General features: G+C 41.5%; 1 protein-coding gene across 5 annotated transcripts in view; it reads left to right on the plus strand.

Annotated features, from left to right (window-relative positions):
• Positions 1-23,604, plus strand: part of LOC118231754 (phospholipid-transporting ATPase ABCA1-like) — a 143,289-nt gene extending 119,685 nt beyond the window's left edge. For all 5 annotated transcript variants that reach the window (XM_035425930.1, XM_035425934.1, XM_035425933.1 and 2 more), the window contains 7 exons: positions 1,277-1,383; positions 1,946-2,087; positions 3,365-3,499; positions 4,268-4,371; positions 7,342-7,434; positions 18,366-18,609; positions 22,238-23,604. In XM_035425930.1, the coding sequence (XP_035281821.1) occupies positions 1,277-1,383; positions 1,946-2,087; positions 3,365-3,499; positions 4,268-4,371; positions 7,342-7,434; positions 18,366-18,609; positions 22,238-22,369 (957 nt within the window). In that variant the 3' untranslated portion in view covers positions 22,370-23,604. The remainder of the gene's footprint in view (positions 1-1,276; positions 1,384-1,945; positions 2,088-3,364; positions 3,500-4,267; positions 4,372-7,341; positions 7,435-18,365; positions 18,610-22,237) is intronic.
• The last annotated feature ends 388 nt before the right edge of the window (positions 23,605-23,992 follow it).

The following is a 23,992-nucleotide window of genomic DNA, read 5'->3' on the forward strand; positions in this document are numbered from 1 at the left end:
CTGCTAAACAAGGACACAAGGACATCAAAGACTATCCAGGTTCTGATTTTGAACATCTGCAACCCTGAATTCAGACCACATGTGGTTCAGGGGTCTGTTTTGCGGAAATTAATAATTAATTTGTGCATGTCCTGCATGATCTAGTGTTTTGAGGGGAAAGCAAAAAGACAGAAGGGGTGACAGGTTTGGAACAACCAGAAGTATGTTTGAAAGTCAGCACTTTTGAAGAAGAGAAAGAGCAATTTGAAGAACAAGAATTAGATGAAGAATAATAATAAGAATTAGAGTCATTTGAAGAAGAAGAAGAAGAAGAAGAAGAAGAATTATAGAGAAGAGGAAGAAAAGACATGATACACATCTGTTTCAAGCTAGCAGGAAAACAGCCTGAGGAAAAGCAGATATTAAAGAGGAGGAAAGATGAAGGAAAGCAAAGAGAGATTGCCTGAGAGAGGGGAGGGGGTCCAGAGGGCATGTGTTTGGTCTGTGAGACGTCTGAAGCCGGGGGCATTGAATCTTTGAGAGCAGACGGGTGGGGGGGGGGGGGGTGACTGCGGGGGGGTTGCAGGTGGGGGCCGTGGCGTAATGAGGCTGGCGGGCTACACAGCTGGGGACCCCCAGAACCTGCAGAGCCCACTGCTTTGTCTTCAGAGAAAAAGCAAAAAACCAGAAATCCTCTGCCCCCTAAGGGCAAGATGGAGGAAGAGGAAGTGGCTTGAGATGGGTGGACAAGATAAGAACTGTTAAAGACTCAGAGAAAATGGCTTGGAATTCTTATTTTTAATATATATATATATGTACATAACCTTTCTGTTGTATTTATGAAAGATTGAAGTGGAAGAGACCAACCCCCTCCCTCCAGATGGATTCCCTTCACTTAAAATGCTGAATGACATGCTTTTAACTTTTAGTTCTTTTGCAGGTTTTTTTTTTTCGTTTGTGAGGAGAGGAGACTCATAAGGAGCTAAAATGATAGCTTCAAGCACTCTGAGAGATCACACTACCAATTATGAACATTATTACGAAAGACTAAGACTGTGCGTAGAATGTATGGGGCTTTGCGAGGTTTCCCTTGGTTCAAATAAAGATGAAAGAAAAATAGAAATTAAATATAAAGTGTCTAGCAATACTGTCAGTGGAGAGGGGGGAAAAAGTTTCATACACTATAAACCCATTATGTCAGTGACTAGAAAAATCTTGTCTATTTGACCCACTTGTGTGAATTTTGTGTTTTGCCTGTACTGTCTATATACAGTAAGTGTGTAACTTTTTTCAACAGTGTTTTGGTCTGCTGGGAATAAATGGAGCTGGAAAAACCACAACCTTCAAGATGCTTACCGGGGACATTGCAGTCTCCGGTGGGGAGGCGTTCCTAAACGGATACAGGTGAGTGGCTCAGTCTGGTAACAGGAGAGCACACTCATCTTAATTAAGCACACCAGATTCCCTCTCACGTGAGCCATTACCCTACATTGACTGAACTAAATCTCTCATGTGCAGCCTGACCCCACACACACATGCGCGCACACACACACACACACACATGCTCGCATGTACACAGGCACTTGTGCACACACGCAAACACACACACACACACATACACACACATGCTCACACACACACACACACACACACACACACACACACACGGAATAAGGTCTGTATCCTGGGGGTTTTGTATCCTCATACCTCATCTATTATAATATGCAGTCTTGTTCCTTTCTTTGTGAAATATCAGTGACTATAATAAAACAACTACACAAAGCTGGGTACTTATAAACCAGCAGCTGTTTTCATCGTGCTGGCATTGTTACTGTAGTTGCCTGTGCCTATCTTCTGCATAGCTGTAACTTTAACAATTAAGCATATTATACATGCAATGTTGAGGTTTAATGCACTTGAGCTGTAACATCCACCCTAATTTGCGCATCTTCAATGTCGAGGACAGCATTCGTACGCAAATGAGGGACGTCCATCAGAACATGGGGTACTGTCCCCAGTTCGACGCCATCGACGACCTGCTGACGGGGCGGGAGCACCTCGAACTGTACGCCCGTCTTCGAGGGGTGCCCGAGAAGGAAGTGAAAATGGTGAGTCAAGATTTAAACTGCACGTGTTTCTGAGAAAGTCCCAGGATGCTGATGCTATCCACCTAGAACAGTCCCGGGGCACGTGATGTTACAGATACAGGTCTACTGCCTTTACATTTAGCCCATCAAACATGTTTGACCCTCTGTCAGAAACAATACAAATACTTACAATGAGTTCCCTTGTAGTTAGTCATCAACCTGCACTGTATCCAGTTGTATAGGGATCTTATAAATTTAAATTCTCTCTTTCATGTTTGGCCTTAATTTAGACTAAAAAGATCATCATATTGTCAAATTATCCTGGATTATTTTGATGATGTAAGTGAGACAGGGCCCAGCTGTGAGAATCAAAGGCGATCAAATCAATTGTAAACACTCCAAAGAACAGGAATTTACATTCCTTCATGATTTATGTTTCTATGTGAAGCAAAGCCAGAAATTGAGAAGAATTATACAAAAAAAACAACATTTACCATACAGTATTGTGACTGCTTCAGGATTAATGAACTTGTTTCATTGATACTTTTAAAATCCATGGAAACATTGTTACTTCATTTCCAGGAATACAATAGTGCCATTAAGCCACTGTGTAGGTAAACGGTTGAGACGTTTAATTTACAATGTTAAACGGAACAGCGCTGCACATGTCGTCGCTGAGCTAACACTGCAGGCTTCTCACAGTTTTAAGGTGAAATAAATTTCTGTCCTTCCAAAGCGCTTAACGGGTCAGGTAGGCCTCAATTCCTGGAAGCTCTGACCCTGCTCCCTCGCTGGCCAAACATTACTGCGGGCAAATTATTTTCAGAAATCCAAGGTAAAACCGACAAAGAGGTTTTTTTAAAAAAAACTGCTGTGGTGATGGGTTTTTTTTTCTCGAGGCTCATTAAGAGTTACCTTGGTGAGCGGCTGCCTCTCTGAGGTCTGTTTATGTCATTCGGTGTATCCAGCCAGCTGGGCTGTCTGTTTCCTTCACCTTCCTTCTGGAGCAGTAAGATCAAAGGAGGAGAACCTATGGCTTCCGGCCTTATAGCCTCTGTCTCGGTGTGTGTTAGCATCTGATACAATCCAGCAGCAGAGTAGGCCCTTTGGCTGCTCTCGTCCCTGCTTAGTGAAGGCTCTCCGTCCGTCATCACGGCGACAAAAAGAAGCACCTCGAGGGTTTTGCAATGTGGCTTCTCGCCGGACAGCGACGATGTCTAGACTCGTTGAGGAGCGAAGGGTCACGTGCCAGGCCTTTCGCCCGTGTGAAGCCGAGGGGGGGGGCTTTTTCTTCCCAGGTGGCGGAGTGGGGCATTCAGAAGCTGGGTTTGGTGAAGTACGCCAACAAGTCAGCCGGCACGTACAGCGGCGGAAACAAGCGCAAGCTCTCCACCGCCATGGCCCTGATAGGCTGTCCTCCGGTGGTCTTCTTGGTAAGAACCCACACAATTCACTTGCCAGTCTTACGGGTCCTGTTCATTCACCTTTTTCCTATCGCAGTACCCAGACCCTCTTTTATCCAGAGCAACTTACATAAGTACAGGATTAGCCAACAAAGAGCTAATGCCAAGTTTAAGGTCACAACCTGCAGCATCATAGGTATTTAGGTATTTGTTCATAAACTTGCTTAGATGTAGTAAATGCATAGACCTACAGCATAAAGTTGTTTACGCTCCTTCATTTTTCTGTAAAACTAGTGCAGAATTTCAGCCACCAGAAATGAGGTTTAAAGGCCACACTATTTAGGTGGTTTACAGTTTAACTGTAAAGTGGGTTGCAGATTTAGCAGATTTAGAGTGAAATTAAAATGTGATAAAGGCTAACTCTCACCCTGACCAAACAATATTTACAAAATTAATAGGCTGCCTTGCTTTTGTTAAGCATTAGCATGAAAGAATTATGGAGTGCTTTTAAGTTACTGACTGTTTAGTCTGGCTGCTAATGACAACTGAGAATATGTACATGTTTTCATTAATTTGTAGGCTCACTGGTCCAGTTTTACCGCTCTAAATTATTAATCTACTGTAGGATTGGCAGATGCTTTGTTTTTAACTAGAATGTTGGTTTTTTAATCGTTTGCACAGGTCCAATTTGTGGACCCTGTCAGACAATATAAATGTTCCCCTCTGAATAACCGACTGAAGCATTACAGTATATATCCAGCTATGCTCAGCAGAGTTGATGAAAGGTTTTCCCTGCAGGACGAGCCCACGACCGGGATGGACCCCAAAGCTCGCCGGTTCCTCTGGGACTGTATACTGAGCGTGCTCAAGGAGGGGCGGTCCGTCATACTAACGTCTCACAGGTGGGCTTTTATTCTTCTCTTTAAAGAAGCGTGTGACTGACATCACTTCCTTCAAAGCATTTTAGCATTTATCTCATTCCCTGTGTTTTGTGTTACTTACTCAAGTTTAGCCTGGATGGTATACATTTGCAGTAAGCTGACAGGTAATCAGTGGTATAATTGAGTATAATTGAGCAGAATACCTTTGTTTAATTATGAACTCATACATTTACTTTTTTTTTCTTGTTGTTTAAAATAATCCTATTACCTTTTAATTAAGTTATGTTAAAAGAAGATTGATATTTATAATTGCTGTTGTAAATTAGATTTAAGGACAGTTCCCATTTTAAACAGACTTCATGAAGTCAAGTGTCTCATTATCAGAGTACTTCACAATTCCCTTCAACTACAATGCTGAACAACATCCATCCATGCAGTTTCTTAAACTGCTTAGTCCTGGTCAGAGCTGGGGGGGGCTATCCCAGCATACTTTGGGCAAGAGGTAGGAATACCCCCAAGACAGGTCGCCAGTCCATCACAGGGCACACCCACTCATACTCATACCGATGGACAATTCAGGGTCTTCAGTTTGCCTAACCTGCGTGTCTTTGGACTGTGGGAGGAAACCGGAGTACCCGACAGAAATCCACATAAACACGGGGAGACCTGAAACTCCACACAGGAAGGTCCTCAGCTGGGTTTCCATCTTCCTGCTGTGAGGCGACAGTACTTTTCACTGCACCGCTGTGCCACCCAATGAACCACACAATGAACTAAAATGAAATACAGTGTGTGGTACCTGCGTAGTTTAGAACACTGATCTTCCTTCCTGGTCCTGGCGGGCCACAGGGTCTGCTGGTTTCTGTGGTTACTCGGCACTTAATTGACCAATTAAGGCAGTTGATTACACAGTGAACTCACCACACCTGGATTCTTGAGTCTGAATTGGCTGCTGATTTTAAGGCGGAAACAAAAACCAGCAGACCCTGCGGCCCGCCGGCAGCTAGAATGAAGATCGCTGCTTTATAATATCAAAAGGTATGAAGAGGTCAACTTGTCAAATGTAGAACCGAGTCTGTGCAAAATTACACCACAGAAAAGCTTACAGGTGCTCCCACAGAAGAAATGTGGGGTTTTTTTTGGGTATGACAGTCACATAACAGATGTCTACTTGGCTGTTCTCAGTAGTGTGATTACTCATCCACCTTTTTTAGGAATTTGGCAGGTGTTTTCATCTAGAGGGACTCCTTCCACCCCTGCTTCCTTTTGCATGCGATCCATTTGTACAGCTGGATATTTACAAAAGCAATTCAGCTCAAGTACTCTGCTCACAGGGAAAAATGGCTGTGCCTCTCCTGGGAATTGAACCTGCACTCTCTGAGTTACTAGCACCATTTTCTAATTGCCCCGTCGCACCTCTCTCTTAGGTCGACAGGACTGAAGGGCAGTTTTTTTTTTGGGAGATTTTCGTATGCATATCAGTGTCAGTGACATCCAGCCCCTTCAGTAGTATAATAGTTCTCATGAGTCTGGACTAATGACTAAAGAAATACGCAGTGATGGCTTTTTTAGTGGTGGATGATGGCTGTTTGTCTTATTGTCACTTCCTTTTTTCGCTCCATAACGAAGTGCTTCACCCACACAAATTGCACCTGAGGATCATTACCCTTTGCCTGGTTAGCCTCATTTTACCAGATTTTCACAGCAGCACAGCATTAGAAGAAAAAAAAAACATTCCAAAACAACCTACTCTTCACAGGATTCATTTTAGTGAACCCTCACTAACCTCAGAGCACATGCAGTCTTTCAGGAGATATGCAGTACTCTGTGTAGCAAATCAATCTAGCAAATTCCCACCTGTGTTTTCATGAATGCAGATTTTTAGAGAGATTGATGGGTTTACTCAAAGTTCAAACAAACATTCTTCTAATTAATATTGCCATATGCTGTGAATATCTAATTACAGCTGTATGGGAGCAGGCACTGATTAAATTCAGCCCTAATTTGTCAGTGGTGAAATCATTGGCATTGTTTTCTTTATTTTTGTGGGTTATCTGAGTTAGAGGTGATATTAGTATGTTTCCAGAGACTGCTATACATTACTTGAGTAATCATACAGTATGTCTGCTCGTCTTTATTCATGGTTGTCCTACTCTTTATTGAATCTGCATAGCCCTGTAGTCCACGGCCCAAAATCATGGGGTCATAGACTGCAGCTTGGCAAGTTTGTTTTAATGACTACTGAACTCACTAAGATATGTTTGTAAAAGGAAAAAACATTCATATTTTTGTAAGACAATGTTAAGGGCAAATGTCGATTAAATCCAAGCCCATGTTTGTAAAGACAAACAGAAACAATTAAGGACAAATTGATTGAATCCAGTCCACTGATTGATGGACAATGCACAAAACTTGCTTCATGAGGTTATTGCACCTTTTTTAAATGAATATCAGTACCAATTTATGTGTTAATTATAGCCAGTTACAGCCTGCACTCTTTTCTGTGTAGTGTGAAAAAGTCCCCACAACCTGGGTAATTCTGGCCACATGCAATCCCTGGAGATTGGTTCTACACTGCCTCACGGAATTTGCTGGCAGGTGTCACCACACTCCTTCATCCACCCCACGCATTTCAGCTGCACCTGTTCGTGATCCTGTCTTGCAATCCTGTCTTGCTTCATGGAACGAATGTAGGGTCCTTTTTTTTCACCAGGATTTCCTACTACATCCCTGTCAAATGGGAACAGGCCCACAATGCATTGCAGCAATAACAGAAGTGAACATGGAGCTGAGATGCGGGGGGGATGGGTGGCTGTTTGGCACAGAATTACAGAATTGGCAACAAGCAGTACAACATTTTGTTTTGCGCCCCCCTAGGCAGCAGTAAAGAACCTTCCGGGGAGTAGTAACGACTCCAGCCCTGAGACCGCCCTGCTGTGTTTCAACGTCTGGTGAAACCTCTCGTCTTTTTTTTCCCCTCCTTCTCCGCAGCATGGAGGAGTGCGAGGCCTTGTGCACGCGGATGGCCATCATGGTGAACGGGCAGTTCAAGTGCCTGGGCAGCATTCAGCATCTGAAGAGCAGGTAAGATCCAGCTGTGGTCCAGCTTACGCTACATCAAATGTGTTCCTTTTTTGTGTTTGTCCTTATTTGGCATCGGGATATTTATTTATGTACTTATTTATTTATTTATTTACTTGTTTATGTGGATATGTTCTGTTTTTGGCTGTGCTGGGTGTAAACGTCTATGATGACAAATCTAGCATGCATCAGGCACATCGGGGAAAAGTAAGCAACAAAAACAAGTTGTTAATATGTTAATATTCAAACTAAAAAAGCACATGGAAGGATATCTAGTTATTTACGGTAGCAAAGCAACTACTCTCCGAGACAGGAAAGAAAAGATTGTTCATTTAAAACTAGCAAAGCATGCTTAAAGTGCAGTACAAGTCACCAGTTTCACCGCTAATTAAAAATAAAGTTAGACATGAAATATCACATATGGTGTGTGAATTTAAAGCATTTGACCCCAGGCATTGGTCACGCTCAGACGTAAAAACTCTCAAAGCATTTGATAATTGATTAATGTAATTAGTTCTTATATTTCATTGCCATGTGTGTGCAGAAGTATCCAACAGCAGCACCATCACCAACCCGCCCCCCCACCCCCCACCGCCCCCACCCGGTTGAGAAAAACACCATCTGTTACCTTCTCCACGATTTTATGGGTTTATATCCCTGATGCAAAGGGCTGACTGCTCCTCCACAGGTCCTCAGTCAAGTATGATTAGGAAATTATGTTACATTTGTAATTCCTCATTTAAATTACAGACAATTCACCAGGGGACCTGAAACCTTGTCCTCAGATAAACTTCCTTTCATAGGCAATTTTTCTCAGTAATTAAATCCCATTTCCAGCAGCCTGTCAGAGTTAGGTCTGATGAAATTCATGTACAGTAGAGTAATCCGTTGCATGCACGGTTTCTGTCGGCTTGGATTGCTTGTTAAATCATTCTTTTGCCTTCAGCAATTGAGAAGCATTAGAGAGTTTTTGCACATGTGGAGAGAAGAAGGGCTGAACACAAAGGATTATTATGTTTATTGTGTTCTTCATTTGGTTTGGCTGCATTCATTAACAATGAAATTGTACAAAATCACTTTTTTTTCTATATCTCCTTCATGGGATTTGTACACCAATAATACACTAGCATGTTCTCATGCTTCAGCCAAAAAAAAGATTATTTGAAAAAAAAAAATTAGCCATGAAATGTGATGTTAAATACAGTAAGACACTTATAAACATGTATTGATATTTGATTACCATTTCTTAATTACAGTTGTATGAGTATGAAATATACTGTGTATTGCGGTTTCAGTCCAAAGCTATAACAAGCTTTCCACTTAAAGCTGCTCAGTGTTTTTCCCACCTCTCATGCTTCTGTTGCATATTCTAAGATCGTTCCTAAAAACACTATTCAGGAAATAGCTTCTGGCAATGCCGCAAACAACACAGTAAAAAAAACAAAAAACAAATTATTTCATCAAAACAAAATTTCCGCCTTGCTATAACCCATTGCCTGAATTGCCATTATTTTCAACACAGTCATGGGAAATTAGTGACTGGCAATGCTCTCAGTGTCTGTGAGGAAGGCCATGCTAGTTGCATCAAGATGATAAAGTAGAGTAGGGTGTTTAAGTGCCTGACTGAAATTCAATCCAACTCGCAATCTGTCAGTCATTGTCAGCCTGGAGTATTTACACACAAGCTCTAGCATACATAAAATTTATACAATAAAGCTGCAGGAAAAAAAGGACAGGATGGGAAATATTTCAGAAGAAAAGTATACAAAATCCAGAAGAAAAAAAATGAAAGATAAACACAGTTTTAATAAAAAAAAGCAATGAAAATTAAACAGTAGGTGTTTATGGAAACTCTCTGTCGATTCTATTTTATTTTATTCCTGAGCCTCAAAACTGTTTAAATGGAATAATCTCAGGGCATCAGACATGAAATGAAAGGCGTGGGGCTCTTTGACTGTCCTATTCAATTTCTGGAAAGAAAGTGCTTCCTGTTCTCTTCCGCTAATCAGCTTAGCGGAGGCCTTTCACAAATGGCTTCCTCCTTTTTTTCCCCCCGGGATAAGTTACTCAGCCTATAGCAGTCAAGGAGGATCCGGGAAGCCGAACAGTATTAATGGAGTGGGAAGCAGAGGAAGTACGGAGCTGAGTGACAGGCGAACTGTTGAGCTGGTGTACATAATGCATTCGCGCAGCCCAATTCAGGTTCGTCTCCAAAAGTTGACGGGTTGATGTCAGCAATCAAACTCACAATGTATTTTGTACAGCAAAATTTTTTTTTACTGCAGTGAAAGACAAAATATGAAAATAATAGCCTAAATCATTTTCTTTTTTTTTGCATGATCTGTCATGTTCCTCGTCAGTGTGGATACAGGACAATATGACTGACAATGAGAGGTTTTCTGAAGACCCTTTACTGAATGTGAATTAGATGAAGCAGCTGATTATATATGAATACAAAACAGATAAATATGAAATATAATGTTAATGCGGTATAATAATAATAATAATAATAATAATTTAAATGTGAAGGAGGTCTTGTGAGTTTTCCAGTTATGAGCTTATGTTTCCTCCCATGAAATTAAGATATTTAAGGGAACCCAAAAATGAATATTGGATCAGAATGTATCTCCAGGCAACATCTGTTGAAAATGGCAGAAATTAGCTTGTTTTGCCAGCAGTCTATGGCATAATAAACCATCAGGGTTTACTGTGAAATCTTTTCCATTTCTCAGCTCACAGAATGACAGAGAAAGCATTTACAGCCAGCACTATGTGTCATTTCACCATCAATAAAACCTCTTGTTTACAAATCGCAAAACATTTTTTTTTTTACTTGTAGAAAATGTAATAAATTAAAAGCAAGCAGTCTTGCCACTTTGTTTCCCCAGGAGTTTGTCTTGTGTCTGGTATTATGGCAGGTTAGACACAGTGACAGCGCGAGTGGAGAGCGAGCTCACTGAGTAACACTTTTCTGGCGGGAATTGTGGCAGCTTACAAACTCGCTGAAAGGTGTTCAGACGCATTTGCATTTCCCAGAATGCCGAGCAGAGACGCAGAAAGTGAGAAAAAAAAAAAAAAAACATTTGTAAACCACCCACCTAGCACCAACTCAGAAACACGACTGAATCAGCCCATGATCCATTGTAAATCCATCATCACCAGTGTAATACGTCCTTCTGATGGGCTGCTGGGAATGGTGATGGAGCGGGAGATAAGGCAGCTGACGTGACTTTAAGCCCACGACTCGTACGAAGCCATGTGGAGGCCCATGTGCGTGGTGTCGTCTTTCTGAGGGATATAAAAGACGCATGCCAAATTCCTTACAAAGACGGGAGGCTGGTTCAGCTACATAGAAGGGGGGGGAGGGACATTTTTCTACATTTCCTAGTCTGGGTATCACATCTAATCTCTCCTCATTTGTGCAAGAGCTTGAAAAAGTAGCCATATCTAAAATGAATCTTCATTTTACCACCGTGGCTGACACTTTCCAGGATCTCGTTCCCATTTTCTGTGTCCTGGTTACATCTCTCACGAGTAGAGAACATCATCTCTGCCCTGGAAAACCTACTTGACAGCCATTTCAAGACATGAAGGCTCATCTCTCTCTTACTTTCTCTCTCTCTCTCTCTCTCTCTCTGTTCCCAGCCTAGCTCTCTTTCTCTCTTCTGTCTTTCTCTTTCTCTCACCCTCAAACCAATTCGTTTTTTGTTTTCTTATGTTTTCTAATTTTAAGGCTCACGGTACTTATATCTGTTACGGGATTATATTTCATAATCCAATATTATTAGTAGTAGTAATACCAGCAGCAGCAGCGCACACGGCGTCTTGGTTCACCTACTAGTTGTCACATTAACTGTGTAAATGAGTGCCCCTTGAGTGCTCATAAATTAAGTCTTTCTTCTGTCTATCTTACATGACCAGTAATTTCTGCTAGCAAAATGCATATGACATTTTGGAGAACACGTAGCCACATAACCTAACACTACTTGAGTGCTGACCATCCCTTCACTGAGGGCCGACGTATTAAAGGGACGCTGTGTGAACAGCACGCCTTATTTAGGATCTAATCGAGCGCCACGAGATCAACGCGCTCGCGTTCCAATGAAAAACCTCCTCCCAGGTGCGCCTCCAAAGACGTGGGCGGGCTGACGTTCGAATGTGACGAGGCGGAACAAAGACGTGAAGGTTGTTTCACATCGGGGAGCTCCGATGTCACGTAATCGCCGGGCTATTAAATCAAAGACGTGACAGACGCGATGCGTTAACCTGTCCCTTACAGCCGTTTGATAAATCCGCTTATTTCATGTGTCAATTGCACTTCGTCTTTGAGAGCGACATCCTCCATGAATAATTAATGGGAGGTACTGAACTGTACGGTGTACATGCTAGGAATACTTTGCTATTAACCCTTCAGAGTACCAGTGACTCTCAGCCAGAGGCCTCTTTTTTCTTTATGTAACATTTTGTTTTTGTAATATCCACTATTATATATTTTTTTCTCCAAAATTAGAAGGCTCGATGTCACACTTGCCTACTGCTTATTTTCAAGGTATGGGGCACCAGCTAAGCTGTGCAGGCATTGCTCCAGAGGAGTGTACTTTGTACACGGCTGGTGCGGTCAGGCTGTAGGGAGACAGTTGACCAGAAACGAGGATGATCCCAATGACTGAACTGAATCAAAATTGTTCCTAGCGGGACGATGCTACGGCCTATTCTGCTCCCACCTGTCAGGACGAGGCATGGTCAGGATTTGATGCCGGACCAGGAGATGCATCAAAATGTGAAATTAAAGGCCTCTTCACAAAATGAATGAACATCGGTCACAGAAGCATACCACTGAAGTACCCTCACTTTACTAATGTCACTGATAATAATCCATAATTTAGCGTGTTTGCATTTAATATATCGTGAATTACGAGTATTTTTAATCAATAAAAATGCAGTGGAAGCGAAGCAGCCATGCTTCTTTCCTTCCCTCCCTTAACCGAGTTCATAAAGCCGACGGCGGCACTGGGATTCTGACCAGCGCACTGCGCCGTTCACCGTAATTACCTTGAATTATTTAAATTCAGTCTGTCCATATTTGCCGAGAAACAAGGATTTGATTCAAATCCTCAATTATGCAAATGAGGGTTCTGATGACACACAGGAAAGACAAGGGAGTGTTTGCCGAGCTTGGCGTCGCGGCTCAAGGTCCGGGAAATGACACGGCAAATCCGCGGACGGCTTTGGAGCACGCGGGCGGTACGGAAAAGGGGCGCGGCAAGGTTCTGACCCATAATGCAGCTGTGCGAAATCGGTCTCCTTCTCTTTCACTCAGACCAACCGTAATCTCACAGAGTGGCCACAGGTCGACTCTGACACATTAGGTGCTTGTCTAATCCCTGGGTTTTCATTAGGGGGTCTGTGGAGATACTGTAGGGGGTCCCTGGCCAGACTATATATAGATTTGGAGAAGATTTCTAAATATAAAAAATTTAACACCTTTTTGACTCATGATGGGGGGTCCCCTGGATGCCTTTGAGCCTGGGTGGGGGCCCCTTGGACCAGAAAAGGTTGAAAACTCCTGGTCTAATCCAAGCAAAATAAACCCATTGTCTATGCATAGTCAGTAGTCAGATTTTCACTTTTTTTTACATCCTTGTATTCATTCTTTCTTCCTCCTTTTCATTCTCAGTCTCGCACGCCGGTGCTGTGTTTGTGCTGTCATCTGCAGAACAGCAGTCGGCTGTCTTTGTGCGGTGATGCTCATGATCTTCATTAGAGAGCCATAGATCAGTCTGCATAACGAGAACCGAGTAGCTTCGAGCGCGCGGGGACATCTTAATAAAGCTGGAAAATTGAACGTGGCACATAAAAGTTTTTGATTATTAGGATCCTTCTTGTTTTTCAATAAGAGGACAGACGTTCCTTTTCACTAAGTTCTGACTCAGTTATCTAGTTTATTTATTGAACTCGGCAGAAGGGCGTCACGATAAATCGCATTTTACAACGCGAGGCTGAAGCGGCCGGCTCCCAGGTGTTAAGTAAACTAAAATGAAGAGGTGGGCGATAAAGCTCAAACTCCCATAAGTCTGTCAGGAAATATATTGGATTATGCTGAATGACATCATTCAAGTGTAAGGAGATGGCGGTTTGTAAAGTGAAGACACTTGCCTGAGCCCAGAATTCTCTGTTTAAGAGATGGAATGAAGACAGTAAAATGTCATAGCGCATTAATCTAACGCAATGCAAAAGATCGCTTTATGAGCGCGTTTTAACTTTGAATCACACGCTGTAAGTGAGCGTGGAAAACTTTAATAAATCATGCTGCCTACCTGCACATCACAGATGCTTACAGCACTGCAGCTGTGGTAACCTATTAACATTCAAAAATGGAATAGAAAGTTCAGTTTCCTTTGACAATCCCATCAAGTTTAAACGATGCAACATGTTCATATGGCCCAAAATGAGTACCCGTGCACTGCCATAGATGCTCCAATTAGCATCGGCCCCTTGGAACTGAGAAGTGGGCACATGCACAACCCCCCAATGAAGAGTCAGTAAACTTATATGGACATCATCTGACCAATCAATTTCCTATGGTCTGAATCTGTGAGGGTTGGATACCAAGTGGCAATAAGAACCAGCACGTGTGATCTGGAAGCCCTCCTCTTGTCTGATCTAAGAAGGGCAACCATGACTGAGGGCTAGCTTGAAAAGGATTCAACACTGGCGTGTACTCTTACCCCCCCCCCCCCCCACCCCCCCGCCTCCATCCCCTCTGTCCCCCACCCTCTCTCGGAGACAAACAGGTGGTTCTGTTTGAACGTTTCCCAGTCTAGCCTGAGAGGTCCATACCATGCAGGTCCTCGCGTGTCACTTCTCCGTCAAAGCTCGGCTTTGTCTGTTTGTTTTTAAATTGCACGTGGGGCCTTCCGAAAGTGCTCGCAAGAGCGTGGCCCCGTAAGTAAGAGGCAGAATTCTCCCTCGTTTTCCACAACTTGCGGCTTTTTTTAAAAAGTGCTTTAAGAACATAGCCCCGCGAAATGCCGTAATGGCCCGGTTGCAGACACCTGAAGTGCAATCTGCTTCCATTCTCTTCAGCCGTGGCGTGAGCTCGGCTGCCTTTATTCATGGCGTCCCAAAGATGGCGGCTAATTGATCGGAGTCGTGTTCTCGGTCGGACAAGGGTGTGTGATTACGCGTGTACGCCCCAGAAGCCGTCTGAAGTTCTCATCCCCGCCGACGACGGGACTTTTCTGCTGAACCGTGCGGAAACGCAGCCCTTGCCTGTGCCAAAAAGAAAAAAAACATCCCCGCCATCTTCTGTTCTCCCAGATAACGAGGTGACACCGTTTCTTCCCTGAATTGTGCCTAATGAGTGAACTTTAAAATGGTGGGATGTGCAGTGCCTCAGTCAAAGGCTGCCTGCACCTTTCGCTGCGTTTCGTACAAATACGAGTTGTCGAAGGGCTGATTCAGGAACGTGTAATTGCAGCGACCAAAGCTCAACTGAAACCTTGTACTTGGCTATTTTTTTTTACATGAATTGCATTTCTTCAGTACTGAAATGACTGCTCCTATTTGCGTACATACAATTTCAGTACATAGTCAGAACATTATATTACATTGTTGAAGGTTTTTATGTTCTGTATTTACAAGTTAAGTGTTGAAAAGTACACAAGTAATGTCATTACATACCGTATTAAGAACATAAAAAAGTATTCAATGAAAGTTATGACCTGTAAATGATTTCAAATTAAATTATTTTAGATTATTAATGCTTTGATAGAGTCAAATATAATACTTCTTGCATTGCCTTTAATTCAGCTGAGAAAGCAACCATGAGGTTCAAGCAGAAGACATTAAAATCACATTCATAGCATTGCAAGTTCAAGCACCCCGCTTCCTTTAACAACATTTTTTTCAATTAAAAACATATTTATAGTTTATTTTTGCTACCACCTGCAGTTGACTGTGCTCCTCTCTCTCTCTCTCTCTCTCTTTCTCTCCATTCTGTACTGTAAATACTGTACTTTCAAAGTTTTTTGTTTTGGATGGCACTGCTGGTGTACATGTCAGAAGATAAATATTCATTTAATTAGTTCTTGAATATTCTGAAAATGAGGCACCTCAGCTTCCAGTATTGCTGCTTTGACTTGAAGGCTCAGTTCTGCTACTCATGCATATGCATTTAACATATGTATCCACACTACCACAGATCTGGCCATAAAACTTTTTTTATTTTTTTATTTTTATTTTATTTTATATTTTTTAACGATGACACTAAAACAGATTTTGCTCCGGCCTCTGGGGTACTGTACAATTCAGTTTCACTGAGGCCATCTCTACTGAAATCTACTCCTCAACACACACGGGGATGAACGGAAGCGCTTTAGCCAGGCATTAAATTGCGCAGGGGAGCGGATCGCCACGGCGTGCGTCGTTCTTTCATGCTTTCGCGCAAAACGGCTCCGGCTGACACTTTAGCGGACGTAATTACCGCTAGCTGGCCACGGGAAGGGCGAGATAAGAATAGTCGCCGTGGTGGCCGAGAGTAAAAGGCAAGGGCAGTAATGAGGATTATCCGGGCCCCAGAGATTTCTAACCTTTCGCAGAGAAGGGCCCCCTCGAAGCTCCTGTGGCCTCTGCGCAGAGCCGAGGGGGCGCGGGATTTACCGCACATTTAATTACCTCTACGGTCCCCGTCCATCCTGACGCGTGGCACTTATTGGCCGCAATGCGCGTAAAGTATAAACATTAAGCGTTTGTTTCATTTAGCATAAAACAATGAGTTATGGTGAGGGCGCCGCTAACCACAAAATGGTGTCTTGTTTCTCCGTACGCTGGGCTGAGTTCACTTCAGTTCGGTTAAAATCGAATTTCCGAATGCTTAAATTAAAGAACATTTTAGCCTTGAGGAAGTTTTAAGCACTGAAAGTAAGATTCTGGGTGGTTTGTGTGAACTTTTGGTGGGGGTGGGTGCGTGTGTGTGTCTTTCTTTGTGAGTACTGGTTCATTTGGTAAGTGAAAGTTTTTTTTTTATAAAATATGGAAATACTTTGAATATGCCAGTCTGAATTAGAATGAAAACCCTGGTGTTGGTTAAAGAAGACTGCAGTGACATTAATTGATTGTAGTCAGTGTGTCAGGTTGCATTGTTTTATTGTTATGTCCTTTGTGCAAACAACTTCTTGTTATTTTCAGAACCAATTCAAATATGTAAACTGATTAGATAAAATAATGGACGTCATATTATTGAAAGATACTGTCATTATCACCAGAGTAATAAAAACAATCAGTTTCAATATTGTAATAGTAATCTCATTACAGTATGAATGAAACATGAAACAGTATTTTATGTAGTTCACTGAAATACATATTTGCAATGAACAATATTCTTCAAATGCAAGTCTGTTATTATCTTGCCTACACCAAAGTTTTTATATTTAAATGGATATTTTCTTTTGCATAAGCAGGCTTGGGGAAATATTGTTTGTTTATATGTTTATGTTGAATAATGAACACAGTACCAGTATATTCCCTCTCTGAGTTTCATAGCTCATGTACCACAAGTGTGAGGTACAAAAAACATGCATTTTAAATATTATGGTAATAATATGCAAATAGACTGTTGCCTGCGTGCGTGCTCTTGGTTGCCTGGTTTTTCAAAATGCAGTAATTAAGCATGTAAGTCTAAGTACTTTACGACGTTTTTTGCTCTTGTTATTGATATGACCATAAACAAAGGACATGTTTGACTGGTGGTTCTCCTAATGATAATTGATGTTGCTGCTTTGTATCTCACCAGAGCTAAATACTTTTTAATCATGTCACACACTGCCTGACAATCTGCTATACCTTCTGCAACCAGACCCGCAGTAATCTCCAGAAGAACACACGCATGCCTTCCTCCCCCAAATTTACTTAACATATCAGTTGGGGGTTGATGGCTTATGCTAATTAGGGAATAAGAATTAAGTGTTTTTGAGCATCTGCACTGAATGAACAAGTGCGCTGTATGCAAGAAGCACAGGATGCCCTTATCAGCTCTGGGCTGGTAGTGGGGTTTTGAACATCAGTCAGTAGCACTTTACATTGAGTTGCAGCTCTGCCCGTGTAGTTAAATTTTACCTAATTTGGTAACAAGAGGTTATTACTGAGTAACTCTTACATTGGTAGTAGTGAATAACAGCGAGCGGTATTTGTAATTACACATGTGAAACCAGCCCAGGCCTGTTACATCTCTCCTGCTAAATTGAAATGATGCATTGTAAAATTAACAGGCAGGGTTTCTTTGTTATGTATCAAAAAGATATGGCCTATTAGTGTAGATATAATATTTAAGAATTAAGAATACTGCTGTTGTTTCATGTTACCTACATTTGAGCTACTCAGTAATAACGTCTTGTTACCAAATTAGTTCAAATTTAACTACACGGGTATAGCAGCGACTTAATGTAAGGTGTTACTCATCAGTCCCATATGTTTGAGTCAGTGGCAGTCTCTGGATCAGGAACCTGTGATTTATCTGCTTTCAAAGGACAATCAGTAGCACAGACGGTGGCGTTTCATACACAAATGCATTGTTCGCCTTTCATCGTAGTTAGAAGTTAGAGTGAAGGAAGTAAAAACACAACTGCTATTAACTTACCTTTTCTGGCAATATTAAAATATTTACTTACTACAGCATACGAGAATCTTCACACAATGAAAAAACATGTTTGGCTGTTATTTAAAAAAATTATTAAATAAATAAATAACAAGACTAATTGTCTATTAATATTACATGAGGTTCACATTTCAACAATTACCAAAGTGTCCGTGCAATGTAATTGACTTTGACAGATGACAATTTATAATTGTTATTTGATATCATTGCTGCCGTGCCCAATAGTGCACTCGTCATGGGCATATCTCCCTGATGTAGTACCTCATTTCTGTGTTGACAGGTTTGGGGAGGGGTACACGGTGATCGTGAGAGTGGGCGGGTCCCCTCCAGCCCTGGTTCCCGTGGAAACCTTCATGACGGAGATGTTCCCGGGGTGTGTGCTGAAGGAGAAGCACCACAACACCCTGCAGTACCAGCTGCCGGCCACTGAGGGCGCCCTCGCCAGCATCTTCAGCCAGTTCACAACCCACCAGGAGACACTGGCCATTGAGGATTACTCTGTGTCTCAGACCACTCTGGATCAGGTACCGATAATCACTCTGTCTCACAAAAGAAATCTCACGATCTTCACCCCACGTCTATACGATGATCTACATCTTGTAATTAAGCAGTGTGTGTACATGTGTAACAAGGGTAGGTCTCTAGTGAGTATAGAACCATGGCTAGCCATACCATGATGAGGGTATGATTAGCCCACTTAGCTAAAGACCAAGGTCCCCAGCCAAGTGAAATAACCTCACTATTGTCAAATTTGATAATGGATGCTCACATGCTGAGGTCTCTGAACGTTATATACCGACATACACAATACCCTCTTCCATGAAACTTGTTGAGCGTACAATGCTAACAGTTTCTGGTTGGATATACAGTACAAATCTGAAGGGTTCTCTGAGTGCCTAGAAGCAGACTGCACAGTGCATAGAAATTTCCGGAAATCTCTTTCACCGCGCACATAATCGTCAGCATGTCGAGCTCCACAGACCCCTGACCTCTGGAGCCACACAGCTTACAATTACCCAGAGAGTGAAGGAGTCTACTGCTCAGTGTTCCTCTTACAGAAGCCAGAAAGGTCACACATCCACGGAACTGCGCACTCTTTTGAAAACCACCAACCCAAGAACTTTTCACATCATTACATGGCGGTGGGATTCTCTGTTCCGTAGTAAAACATGCTTCCCATTTCTAACTGACAGAAAACCTGCTTAAAGGATGAACTAAGTGAATTATTTATGCACTGTGTCCTCTTGCTGAACACCTCAAAACATAATCTGCAAATAAAAATGTGTTTGCGCTGAACTGATGAAAGGTTGAAACTTGATTTGCTTTTGAGAAATACTGAGTTTCCACTGTAATTCTGCTCTAGTTTTTGACTGTAGGTATCTGACAGGTTTCTATGCTCCCACTATATTTAGTCCCACTATATTTCCTACTTACATTTACACTCCAGCATGGCAATGCCCGCGGGCACAAAGCGAGGTCCATATAGAAATGGTTTTGTCGAAAACGGTGTGGAGGAACTTGACTGGCCTACACAGAGCCCTGACCTGAACCACATCCAACACCTTTGGGATTCATTGGAAAGCCAACTGTGAGGCAGGCCTAATCGCCCAATCAGTGCCCGACCTCACTAATGCTCTTCTGGCTGAATAGAGGCAAATCCTTGCAGCAATGCTCCAACATCTAGTATAAATCCTTCCCAGAAGAGTGGAGGTTGTTACAGCAGAAAAGAGTGGACCAACTCCATATTAATACCTATAACTTTGGATGAGATGTTGAATGTCAGGTGTCCACATACCTTTTGCCATGTAGTGTATATGCTTCCTTCTGGTTGAGGTGTACTCTAGATCTATTTTATCACATGCATATACAGTAATTCACTATAGATAATCACAACTTTAAATAAAAAAACATATAAAACACGTACAAGATTTGATAATCAGAAGAATTCGCATTCAGCATTGGATATGGATAATTACCAAGTAAAGGTGCTTTCTATATAAATGCTGTAATATATTGTATGATTGACAGACTACAATAATTGTTATCTTGTGTTCGGAATAATCTGGCTTTCTCATACACTGGCTTTCTTTTGGTAAATGGTAAATGGACTGCATTTATATAGCGCTTTTATCCAAATCGCTTTACAATTGATGCCTCTCATTCGCCAGAGCAGTTAGGGGTTAGGGGTAAGGTGTCTTGCTCAAGGACACTTCGACACGCCCAGGGCGGGGTTTGAACCGGCAACCCTCCGACTGCCAGACAATCGGTCTTACCTCCTGAGCTATGTCGCCCCCATCTTTTAATTAAAAGAGCTTGTATGAACTTGAAGACAATAGAACCTCATGTATAATTTTAAAGGACCATATGAATACCCCGTATTATTCAGACACAATAACTGAGAATATTTTCAGTCGTGAAGGAAAGTGTGAATACTTTCATGCAGGACTGTTTGATGCAGCCGGCCCAGGTTGTAACAGTGCGAAATTCGCACGCAGTTCCGAACAGTGCTGTTTTTATTCCTCTGTGAAGTCGCGAGATGGATCTGACACCTGGGTCCTTTCAGAGTGTATTGCTCTGTCTCTGATGTTTCTTTTCCTTTGTTTTTTTTTGTTGGGTTTTTTTTTTTTTTTTAATTGACGCGGTGAAAAAAAATTATTACCTGAAACCTGGATGGGTCTGCCAATTGGCAGAACCATTTCCTTTCTTCTAAAACGAAGTAACACATGAAAAAGAAAAAAAAAAACGTAATCTCCAGCATTCATTTAGAGTACTTTTTTTTCTGAGCATGGGTCTAAAGACAACGGTGCCTGTGTGGGAGGAAGGCGAATAAAGAGTATGTTAAGCCGCTGAGGCAGTTATTATTCTTCCTGATGTTCATCTAAAAAAAATAAAAATAGAATTACAGCCCAGAAAATTATATTTTATCTCTAATTTCTTTTCTTCTTTTTTTTGAGCTGACTGAAACAAGCAAAAATTGGCACTGAAACATAAACCTACGCACTTATGAAAAATAAAAAAGAAAATAAATGATCTGGCTCTTTGAACTCCTTCCGCATTAGTGATATATAATGGTTTTAATCACATAAGTCACATTTGACCCAGCTTCTTTCCGTGGAGTCAAAGTCAGAATGATGCAGGAACTCACCAAGACAACAAACACTTTACTGAAGAAAGTAAAAGTTTATTGTAAATCACACTGGCCAGCGGGACGGTCACTGAAACGCAGCACTGTTCACGGTTCACCAATCCTTCCTCGCATATATATATATATATATATATATATATATATACAGAATTGGCCTCAATGTTCATCACAGAGAGGGAGCAGTTTACTTGTTTCCTGGCTGTCAAAAACAGAATTTAGCTGGTAGGTTTCCCTCTACACCACAGCTTCCCAACTCCGCCATCCTGTAGGTTTTCATTATCAACCCTAAATTGGCACACCTGGTTCTACTCATTAGCAGCCCAACAAGATCTCTGAATGAGATGTGCTTTGTTGAATGAGGTGTTGGATGAGGTGTGCTTTGTTAGCATTGGAGTGAAATCCGTACAGGAGGGTAGGTCTCCAGGAACGGGATTGGGCAGCCCCGCTATGCCACTGCACAACAGTGACCTCTCTGGTCAGACGGGTAACTACAGTCTACCTGCTCTAGATGCAGAAGTCGTTGAGTCCCCAGGGACAGTTTCTGCACAGATGATGAACTGCATGGTGACGAGAAGCTGTGATTGGCTATACCTATTTCAGTGGATATGCTCCCAAATTGAAGGAAGGATATTAGACTGAAGGGACGGGCTTACAAATGTCCTTTGGGTATTCAAAATTGAGAGAAATATTTTAAATATGAGCGGAAGTTTATAGGGGGTTCAAAAGTTCATAGAACTTCAAAAATTGCGAGAAAAATAATTTGACCGTTGAAGGACATTTAATAAACAAATAAATAAATAAATAAATAAAACCAGGGTTAAGAAATGAAATTTGCTCTCATGGGTTTCCTCCTTAATATTGACTTGAACTCCTAACATTTGGACAGAGGAATATTACGATTAGTATGTGGACCGCCTTTTTATTTTTTATTTTTTTGCAAATAAAGTTCAGTGCAGCCCCCACATCTGGTGTGTGTTTGCGATAATAGTTCCTCCCTGCGTTTGCAGGTCTTCGTCAGTTTCGCCAGACACCAGCACGATGAGGAAGACTCCAAGGGAAAGGTGAATCCGGTGGACGTGCTGGCCGACGAGGTGCCCATGAAGCCCCTGAAGGACCTGAGTCCCACGGAGAAGGTTTAAGGCTCCCGTCCTGGAGAAGGACACACGTCCTCCTCTGCTACTAAAGAATAGCTTTATAGGCTGGGCCAGCACAGGGGCCAGTTAGAGATTATTTTTTTAGAAGTAATATTTTTTGTTATTATTCAAATTATTTTTACATTAATTATCTACCTTGAAGTTATGAAAAAAATGGATTTTAATAAGATCTTTTTATCAGTCTTTGCCTGAAATTTTAATATGTTGTTATATTTATCAACTGAATTAAGAGTTTTAAGCATGCAACCTTTTTTTTAAAAAAAAAGAGACTAAAGATAAAGTATGCCAAATTTGTAGAACCACAGAAACCCTTTCCATTCACTTCCATTTAAAGAACATTAAAATGCGTTAATATGTTTAGCGAGATTTTATTCTTTGTAGCCCTTTCTTTCAAATATGCAGACTAAATTACTTTAGAAAACTCATTAAAAGATTGATTGAATAGGATAGAGAAGCATACTCTTAGGAAGAAGCTCAAGAGAAGATGTGTGAACGTAGAGCTTAAGGCTATCACTACTCCTGTGTCAGCTTTGTGTTCAGTTATGCTCGTTTCCATCCTCTCCTCTCTCTCGAAGAACACCAATTTCTGTGGTTCAAATTGGGACAAACAGCATACATCTCTGGCAGAAGGATTTATGTCGGAAGTTAAAAATGTCAACCGATCACAACTCAAATTTGAAACTTTGACAACTTTTACTCGACAATACTGTACGCGCTGCAACACAGGAAGAGGTGAGGATATTTACTCTTCCTGTCTGGAAAAGGTTTTTCGTCCAAAAAATTACGCTTTACTCAGGGCTTTATGCACAAATAAAAATGTTTTTTTTGCCATTAGCTTTGCACATTTTCAGTTATAAATATCATGTTAAATGTGTTCTGTGTTTCTGTCAGGGACGAATGAGAAAAGTAGTAACCATACGTGGATTTTATGTTTACATTGGATTTATCTCCTTCTAGAAGGAGCCACTAAACCTCACACAGAACTCATTTGCTTGGTAAGCAATGTCTTGCACTAGGCACTTTCTCAGATGCAAACAGTGCTTCATTTTGTGTATGCAGCTTAAATATTATGGATTATTTTGTGATTCCAGTGTAATTGATATGCCGTCCAATATTTCTGCTTTACAAACTTGTTTGCGAGGAGGAATTATGAATCATATTTGTACTGAATATTGCTTCATGCCACAACAGATGATTAAACATTTGCACACGCTGTAATAGGAATTTGAGTTTAATTTTGAAAATCCTGTCCTCTGTTTGTGTTCTGATTCACCTGGGCTGTTTAAAAACAGCAACTCCAACAATCTGAAGCTGATGCAGCTGCACTTGAGTTGCGCTAAGTGGTCACAGTTAAAACACTTTTCTCTATGTACAGAAAGTCTTCCATAAATAAATGTCTCTACACACATACATTTCTGCATAATAATAATAATAATAATAATAATAATAATAATAATAATAATAATAATAATATGTGTACAAGCATGTATACATTGTGCATAAGTGGGTTTGGACATTCATTTTAAAACAGACAGGTAACAAAGTACATTTTCCTAGTGAAAGCCAGGGCTGCAGTATTACAATAGTGCCATTCTGCGGCCTCAGTGT

Source organism: Anguilla anguilla, chromosome 7, assembly GCF_013347855.1.
Source record: "Anguilla anguilla isolate fAngAng1 chromosome 7, fAngAng1.pri, whole genome shotgun sequence".
Taxonomy (NCBI): domain Eukaryota; kingdom Metazoa; phylum Chordata; class Actinopteri; order Anguilliformes; family Anguillidae; genus Anguilla; species Anguilla anguilla.